This window comes from Sander lucioperca, chromosome 12 (genome assembly GCF_008315115.2).
Source record: "Sander lucioperca isolate FBNREF2018 chromosome 12, SLUC_FBN_1.2, whole genome shotgun sequence".
In the NCBI taxonomy this organism is placed as follows: domain Eukaryota; kingdom Metazoa; phylum Chordata; class Actinopteri; order Perciformes; family Percidae; genus Sander; species Sander lucioperca.
In genome coordinates, this window is record NC_050184.1 from 20,157,514 (window position 1) to 20,167,399 (window position 9,886).

General features: G+C 41.9%; 1 protein-coding gene across 1 annotated transcript; it reads right to left on the reverse strand.

Annotated features, from left to right (window-relative positions):
- Window positions 1-1,550: 1,550 nt before the first annotated feature.
- sephs3 (selenophosphate synthetase 3) lies at window positions 1,551-9,886 on the reverse strand. Its single transcript, XM_031310585.2, has 8 exons — window positions 9,484-9,886; window positions 8,604-8,707; window positions 6,164-6,271; window positions 5,780-5,934; window positions 4,461-4,551; window positions 4,233-4,332; window positions 3,675-3,887; window positions 1,551-2,963 (listed from the first exon to the last, which is right to left on the reverse strand). The coding sequence occupies exons 1-8, from the start codon at window positions 9,758-9,760 to the stop codon at window positions 2,713-2,715; spliced, it is 1,299 nt and encodes a 432-aa protein (XP_031166445.1). The 5' UTR covers window positions 9,761-9,886; the 3' UTR covers window positions 1,551-2,712.

A 9,886-nucleotide genomic window follows, 5' to 3' on the forward strand; every position in this document is an offset into this window, starting at 1 on the left:
AAAAAGTGACAAAAACATTGAAAAAAAAGGGCTTTCAAAAAGGGACAAAAACGTCAGAAAATGTGTTAAAATATATATATATATATATATATATATATATATAAAAAAAAATAAAGAGTTAATTTTGACCCAGAAGGACAACAAGACGGTTTAGAGCAGGGGTGTAAAACTCAATTTCAGAAATTGCAAGAAAAAACTAAAGTCAAGCTTTTTTCAAATTCTAAATCAAATCTGCCTTCAATCCTCACTTCCCAGGGTACCAACATTGGATGTGTTTCTAAGTACAGATATCTTGGCATTTTAATTGATGAATCTCTTTCTTTTACCCTTCATATTCAGCAGCTAGTAAAAAGATTAAAACTTAAACTAGGGTTTTATTTCAGAATCAAATCCTGCCTTTCGTTCGGATCTAGAAAGTGGCTGGTCGCTGCCACTTTTCTGTCTGTACTTGACTATGGTGATGTTTTATACATGCATGCTTCATCTCAAAGTTTACATGCACTGGACACTGTATACCATGGATCTCTGAGGTTCATCACTGGTATGAAAACCCTCACTCACCATTGTGAACTGTATGAACATGTTGGATGGCCTTCTCTATCAACAGAGACTTCAACACTGGCATATCTTCATACACAAGGCTATTTTAGGTATCCTTCCATCCTACCTTCTGACCTATATCAGTGTAAATAGTACCAGGACTTACAATCTTCGTTCCCAGGATCTTTTCCTTCTGTCTGTTCCAAAGGTTAGAACTGAGCTGGGGAAAAAGGCGTTTAAGAGGATGATGATTGACTTGGAGGCAGCCACATCTGGCTGTAGATGTTTTGCCTGATGTGTTTAGGATTGTGGTTGACTTTGAAAGATTTGCTGTTTCAGTTGTTTTATGTTTTGAGTGTTTTTGTGTATTTTGTGGTTGTATGTACTGTATGTGTCGTTGTACTGCTGCCTGTCTTGGCCAGGACACTCTTGAAAAAGAGATTTTTAATCTCAATGAGTCTCTTCCTGGTTAAATAAAGGTTAAAAAAAAAAACGACACTGAAAAATGAAAATCACATCAAGGGCTAGACGTATACAGTCTTCTCACTTACAGTTAGGTCCACATAAAGCCCTTAAAAATGTCAGCACAAAAGTTCCTTAGCCATCATAGAATTTGAATTTTGATCCGATATGTCTCACGTTGTGGGACTACTACAGGTATGGTTATGGCAGATTAGGGCCCGAGAGATTATAAAATTGCATGGGATAGTGACCTCAATATCAGCCAAAACAACCTAAACAAATGTGTATAAAATGCTCAAATTTCCTATTATGATTTATACAGCTAAAAAAGCCTGGGGTCAAAATGACCCCAAGGAACACAGATGCGTACAGGACACTTGTTCTGCTGTGTGGCAACTTACAATGTCTGCTGTGAAATTATTTTGTCTGGGTGACAATAGAAGTGGTCAGACAAAATATAATCTTTTTAAATTCTTTAGCCAGGCTCCAACATATAATCGACATTTGTTCACACTATTTTCACATAACACCCAAACAGGAGTCAGTGGGAGTTGATGATAATGGTTTATTGATTGTGAAAAGCAGAACATCTACAAAGAACAGACAGCTTTAGACCTCCAGCAGTCTTAGTCCGACCCCAATCCAAAGGCAAACATCCGCTCCACCTGCCCCCGTTGACTGGGGTTTAAAAGGCAGAGCTTCATAAAAAGGAAGGGTGGGAGGGACTTGTTGCTGGACAGCCAATCAGCTGACACTGACGGACATTCTGAACACCACCCAGCTGGTCCAAAGAAAGCTGCTCAAGCCTTCCTCCGAGCCGTGTGGGCAGAGCCAGGTGCCAGGACCGATAAACCGTGTTTTCGTTTCCACATGATACATTCACTGACATTAACATCATCCACTTCCAAAAGAAAAAAAAAAAATCACCAAAAAACCCTCTGGTCCACTTCCACACAGCAAAGCACCCCAGGCGAATGATAAAATACTCAAACACACGCAGATTTACACTCAATTTTCCTTATTTACTACCAAGAATTGGAATGTTTTCTCTTTAGAATTGAAAGTCCTTTTTACATTCAGATCAATTATATAAATCAGTCGTCTATATGGATTGTGAAAGGGAAAAAGGAAAGGCAGGGAATGCAGATCTAATTAAGAAGAGGCGGGGTAGTACAGTATACTACTTTCAGTCAAAGAATTGATTTAAAAAAAAACCCTTAATGGTTTATAGAGCACTGAATGGCATTCCTGATCTTCTGCTACATTATGAACGTTTGGGACAGGTCTGCTTTTGTCCCCAAAACTAAACATGAAGAAACAGGGTTTAGTTTTTTTTTTTTTTGCACAATATATATCTTGCATTTCTTTTGGACTTTGTCTCAATGTTTTGGTGTTTTACGTACAGCTCTTTGAATTGCCTTGTTGCTAAAAATGTGCCATATAAATAAACTTGCCTTACCCTGAATTTACATTTCATTCCAAGACGGTGAAAGGTAGGCCTCCTTTCAGCAGCTCTTTCCAAAGATGGATAAATAAAAGTGGATTGCTGTCCATCCCCTCTCCCGCTGGAAAAGATGACAATGATTTTCGTCTGTGTGCTCTCAGCATTTTGACTGAAAAGGGAGATGAGATGGACAGCACCACACACTCAACACACACACACACACACACACACACACACAAGACCAGTGTCAGAGGGGCAGCAAGTGTCTATGACAAATTGGCGCTGGGAGCAGGGCTGGTGGAGTTGTTGTCCTGATTCGCTGCCTGGGTTCCTCGTGGTGGAACCTCGATGATACGTGGCTTGTCGATGATTCGAGCGCGGCGGTCGCCTTTTTCTACGATTCCGATTATCCACGCTCCGCCCGCCGCCCCCTGACCTCCAGCTCCGGAGCTCTGGCTCTTCATCTCCGAGCAAAACTTGGCCGCCTGCTCTCTGGGCAGACACATCAGCAGCCCACCTGGCGGGAAGGGGAGGAAGATGGATTTTAGGTCAACGTACAATATATATTCTCAAACAGTAATCATCTCACCTAATTATGGCTAGACCCATGTTGCACTATCACCTTCTTCAGAGCTCCACCAAAAAGCTGAATATTTACATTTTTGGATGATATCACTTTCAATCCCAACATTTATCGGCAACCACCCCTTGCTGCGTGTTTACATTCTGCATTCTAGGGCTGCACCAAATACCATTTGTTGCTTCGGTACTAATTAACAGCGAATATTTTAAGCTTCCGATCAGGATTCAGCCGGCCAGTGCCAGACCTCAGCAGAGCGCCGTGGGATTACGCACGGCCGTACTATTTCTACCTTCATGAAATCGGCTGAAAGATACCAGGCTGCTGCAGTACAACCGCTCAGATCTCTACGCCTCAGACTGCTCGGCTATAACGTCCTCAGCTGAGCTGGACCGAATAGCGTTGCATAAATTAACCAGCGGCTCGCGGACATTTAGCTGCTTAATCCTGACAAAAACCATGGTGAATTTCAGCCTGCATGTACATTTTTTTTAGGGTTTCAGATATTACAGTATTGAACCAATCGAAAAACCTACCCAACGAACGGATATCCAAAACAGTCAACTATTCGGGTCCAGCCCTACTGCGTTTATTTACAGACACACAGACAAGAAAACATTTATTGTGGGGTAATCTCAGTTTCCGTACCAGAAGTCTCTGCTGACTTGCCCTGAACCAGGTTGAATATGTTCCCACAGGCCTTGCTGATGGCAGCCATCTTGGCTATGATTGGCAGGTTGTGGATGACGAAGGCCACCTCGTTTCGTTGCTGTGCCGCCAGGTTGTTGGCGTGTCCCAACAACCCAAAACCAGTCACGTCTGTGGCAGCGTGAGCCTGGAACTTGTGCATTAGGCCTGCCGCTGGAGACATACATTAACTTCATGAACTTTAAATCACAACTACAAAAAGTCACGGAAAGATTTCTACTTTAACTGGGCCAAAATCATCTAAAGAGTAGGCCAGTTAATGCTCAGTCAATATGTCTTCCCCCCCCCCACACAAGTAAATTAAAGACCGTAAGGCTGAGAGTAAATTCAGATCACTGGTGTGTGTGTGTGTGTGTGTTTGTGTGTGTGTGAGACACTGTCTTTATTTTTATAATTTGAAGCACTTTGTGTTAAATGGCTTGTGTATGAGACGTGCTATACAAATTAAGATTGAGTGATTGCAGAACTTCAGAGCATAATGACACAGGTGTAGTTTACCAGTGCGGTTTAGCGTTGCCATGGAGAACATGGCTTCCTGATAGGCCTCTTTTACTTCCTCTTTGGTGACGACTAGCTTGATCTTGTTCCACCTTTCAGTCTGGTGAGATAGAAACAGAGAGACAGTAAGGGGAACATAATGGGGGTGGGGTGGGGGAGAAGTGCAAGCACAGAAACATGTCAATAATAATAATAATGTTCATGTGAGAGCGGAGTCGAGTGGCCGACCTGATCGAGCCATTGGTGAGCATTCACAGCCACCTGCGTCCCCAGAGGTTTAGTCAGAACCAAGACGTCCCCTGGAACGGCACCATCCGGCCTGGAGAAACAAACCAACCACACGCATTTCATTAGCCTGACAAGCTAGTCCCACCTCAAGATGTTGGGTCTGGGAACTCCCCATTGGCAGGCCTCAATCCGAGGGGCGGGATAAACGGTTGTCTTTCAAATTCTCTCTGCACGCAATAGGATAGTGCTACAACCAACCAGAGCAACGAAGAAGGTAGTGGAGCTAGTTGAGAGATTAAATGTTTGCCGTATCCGGTCGGCAAAACTCTGAACACATCTTCCTTTTTTAAGAATGACTTCAGTGCCGTTCTTTGTTCTTTTCTCAAAGAAAAGCTCAACTCCAAGTCTTGCAGAGTCGCGGCCAAAGCCGATTCGAAAGACCGCTGTTCACCAGCAGCAGCAGCAGCCATAAGCCCGTCCACCGACTCTATACACCATGTGATTGGCCTGACCAGAATTTGGTTTTTCCAGCTCACAAGCCACCTTGCTAGACCCCCTGGCTGCAAATTACATCTGCTGCCACTAGGGTGCGTCTAGATTTCTAGGCTAGCATATCATTACTGTCCAGTGAAAATCATGATTTGCATGATTTTTTGTGTTCCCTTTTTTTGATAGTGACAGTGGATAGACAGGAAAGGTGGGAGAGAGCTGGGGGATGACACGCAGCAAAGGGCCGTGGGTCGGACCTGAACCCGGGCCGCTGCAAAGGACTACATGGGGCGCACGCTCCCACTGGGTGAGCTTGAGGTCACCCCGTGATTTGCAATTTTACATATAAACTATGTTTAAATGTTCCTTTATGAGATGGAGCATATTACATATGCACTTAGGCTCCAAAAGCCTAAATTAATCAAAGAGGTGGAGTCCTGTAAAAGGCCGTGGTGATGCAAGAACACCTTTTCTTTGGATATGTTTTGGGCATTTTTGCCTTTATCAGATCTTTATCAGTCATAGTAGACACACAGACAGGAAATGTAAGGGACAGGGGGTTGACATGCAACAAAGGTCCCCGGCCAGAATCGAACAGGGATGTGGCGATGATTATTAGTTATGGCTATACATTTTTATTTTTATTTTATGACTTTTGGGGTTACTTTATTGCAGTGTTTCCTCTATGTTGATCAAAATATCTGCCACCACGGTATCAGAAATAGGGCAGACGCACAATGTAGTTGCATACATATACATATAACACAATAAAGGAAAAGGAAAAAGCCAAAAAGCATAATATGAGCACTTTAACAGTTTAACTGACTCACATGATGAACTCATTGGGCTGGCAGACAACTGATGCTACTCCTCCTACGATGATCCAGGGGTTGATCACCGTCTGGCCACCTGTCACAGAAGTCCCTCCCTCCTCTGCTGCATCGCGAAACCCTTGAATAATCAACGGCATCACCCGCTCACGGTCCTGTGTCATACACGCACATACAAAAGGATAATGAATCATAAAAGAAGACCTTACCTGACCTTAAAGAAATCAACGTATACATGTGTAAAATCCTCAAGTCAAAATGATATACTGCGTTCATTGTAACATGCACACATTAGTAGTAGAGGATACACAACAGTGACATCAATAAATAAAAGCAAGTCAACTCAACACCCTGGCATCCGCCCACAAACACACATAATGCTACCTTGTCATTCATCTTCTGGCTGACACTCAGTAGCATCAGCATGTTGTCGCACTCTGTGATGCCCATGGCGTAGAGATCACTGAGGACGTTGGCGCACGCTATCCTGCCCTGAGAGAGAAACAGACAGAGAGCATGAGAGAGAGCGAAAACTAGTCAATTACATGGATTAGACTAATATTTCATGATTTAGGTGAGCGAGTTTAGTGAACAACCTTCGCCATCTATCCAAAATGCAGTTTATCAACTTTTGATGAATCCGTTTTATTTGTAAAACACAAAGTAGGGTACCTCAGCCCCAGCACTGGTAATCCTCCTCAGTGGTGGAGGGGTACAAATAGGCAGCATCATGATCACATACTGTACAGATCCACACTGGAAGTAATTACAGAGACTACATACAAGAAGAAGCTGTCACCTTGCTTTTAAGTAATGATGTGTACCTTTCTTTAAACAGGGAAGTTGATACTTCCTGAGGTTATTTCTGTTGTTGAGTCAATATCAGTCCAGTGCTTAGCCTACGGAGGCCTATAAAACTGGATATTTCTGGTCTAATAATGCCTGTTTGTTAGGGCTGTGCAATTAATGGAATTTTATCGCAATTATGATGACAAAAACAATGTAACCGAGAAAAAAATATTATTTTGCAAATTACGTTTTGCAAGTTAACGCTTATTTTGTCTTGTGTTCTGAATGAAAAAAAGAGGAAAGTATTAAGGGAAATTTCACAGTTTAAGGTGTTTTCACTGGTAATGTGTTTCACTGTTTTTAAGTTCAGTAGATGCAACATCTTTCCAAAAGTCAATGAGTAATCACGTTAAAAGGTGCTGTAGGTAGGATTGAGAAGATCCAGGACTTAGCCAAAAAATTTGAACATCAACAACTTCTCAGTCCCTCCCCCCTTTCTGCTAAAGCCCAAAAACGGTCTCCTAAGCCCCTCCCCCCACAAGGGAGAATGAATGCATGTGCATGAGCAGTGATTGACACGCAGTTAGACAAAGAGTCAATGACAAGGCACAGGTTAGCCTACATGAGCATTTGGTGATAGTACAACTTAAGGATTCTAACAGTAAATGCATCCTAAAATATGTATTGCTGTGGCCGGGTTGGCTCAGTTGGTAGAGCAGGCGCACATAAACATAGAGGTTTACGCCTCGACGCAGAGGTCCAGGGTAGTGCTGCCGCGATTAGTCGACTTAGTCAACGTAATCGACCATTAAAATAAGTCAATGCCAATTTTTTAGTCGACGTCGTCGTATGATGTTGCTAAGAACTTGCAATGTATAACTATTATCAGACCGGCCCTCGCGGCCTCAAAACACTACCGGCCCACCGGGAAAAGTCCAGACTCTGCCTCCGAACGTAAGTATATGATTATTAATGAAACGTTATGTGAACGATGCACATTAAACAATACGCGTGTGGCTGTCTGTTGTTATATTTTTGCTTCCCCCCGCGTTTAACATAAGCAGATGAATATGTTTCTATGCACCACAAAGTGGCTATATGTAACTTTCAGTTTGTGTTGATTTCAGCGGCCCCTTTGGACAATAGCGGTAGGGGTTTTACCACACTTGCTGTCGTAAAGGTCTAGGAGTTAGAGTAGGGGAGGTCATATAGTTGCGATGAATGTTTTGCACAGACAGAAAATCATTCATATACAATAAGAGTAGGGCTGCACGATATGAGGAAAATATTTAATTGCGATTATTTTGACTGATATTGCGACTTCCATAGGATTCACGATATTGAAGGGAATGATTATGTTTGTATCATTATTCTCATTTTCATTGACTAATATTAAATCTTAAAAAATGTAAATGATTATAGTGTGATTTTTGCAAGGATCTGTACCAAACAAAGATATTTCCTTTGCGCTAGTCCATATTGTGATTTCGATAAAATTGCAATTAATTGTGCAGCCCTAAATAAATCATCAAATACATTTTTCTATTAAAGCCATAGAGGATATTTAATTCATAGCTTTTCAAGCTTCAAAAACAAAACATTCTGCAGTGCTCGAATACTAAATAAATAGGATACATAAAACTACAGCACTGAGCACATGGCACTTCCTGAATGTGCAAAACATAACAGAATATGTAAACAGAAATGTTGTTAGGCCTATATTAAATTGTAAACAGAAATAATTGATTATGGCCCGGCCGATTATCGATGCAGCATCATCCATGTCCACGATTCGATGCATCGATTTGATTAATTTCAACACCTTTAAAAAATATATAAATATATATATATAAAAATAAATATATATATATAAAAATAAATATATATATATATATATATATATATATAAAAATATATATATATAAATAAAAAAATATATATAAAAAAATATATATATATATAAAAAAAAAGCCTTACTTCCTGAATAGGGTGCCCATGTATGCAAGTGCTTCACAGACACCTGCCAGAAACTCACCATCATGTAAGGATCCTCCACCAGAGGGTAGAAGAAGTCTGTGGTCTGGACCAGTGAGAGCCCACCATGCCTCAGGGGAATCACACAGCAGTCCATCCCTACACCTGGAAACACACAACAGTGAGGAGGGAAAGGAACTTGAATGTTTTGTAATAAAAATGCAATAGCCTTGTAATAATTAACTTCTTCAAAGCGTTCAGTTTTTGTTTAGAGTGAGAATACTACTTTAATAGTTTATTTGTGAGTGGGTGTGTTTGTGTACTTATGGCGGGTAGTATTTATTACAGGACTGTCATATGAAATTGCATTACAATGTATGAACAGTGAAGTTACAGGGGTTTCTATGTTTATGGACATTCAGTGTAACTACATAGAGTGCTTTCGACATTCTGTTACACCTCTAAAAGCAAGTAACTTCCACCACTTCCACTCAGCGTTGCGTAACACCTTTACTAGAAGAAATATTTGACTAAAAGCATGAACGTTGAACTCAACGAATCAAAAATATTTCTGCTGAATCATACTTACGTATGGTAATTTGACTACTCCCGGAATTTGAGTGTTAGCTTGCTAACGTTAGGTTATCTATATAATGTTAACGTTATATGCATTTACGATGTAACATAGTGATAACTTATGACTGTAAGTAGGTGATACATGTTAACAAATTCGATAGCTTAGGACTATTAAAAACAAACAGTTTTTATCGCCTGTAACGTTAGTTGTCCATCTGTCAAACGAGTTGCCATATGAGTTAACAACACAAGCTAGCATTGTTAGCAACAGTTACGCTAGATAACTGACGTTAGCCACCAGGGGTTTCTGACTAGATGAACGGGACATGAAAGCTAGATCTGCTAATTCCGAATTTGTTTCTTACCGAGTCGGGGGCCGGGCAACTGTTGGCCGAACTCCGATGCTTGGTCATCGGCCTTCCCCGTCCCGTCGGCCCGGTCCGTCTCCAGTCCCGCCAGGAGTTTGAGCAGAGCCTCCTGCGGGACCTTGCAGCCTCATCCTTTCAGGTCCGAAAATGCTGTGAGACGAAACCCGCGCTCCAGGCCGTGCTCCTCGGGTTTGAAAGGCTTGTATCCGGGGGGAAAACACCCGTCGGGTCCTACAGCCTCTGCCGCAGGAGGCGGGGAAGTTGAGCCTGACATGCCTGTCTGAAGACTACTACAAACACACGACGCCAGTCGCGCACACTCGCAAATAAAGACGCAGGGATGAATGGGGCGTCGAGCGTGTGTCCGGCGAGCGCTGCTTGAAACAAGAGACGAGTGTAA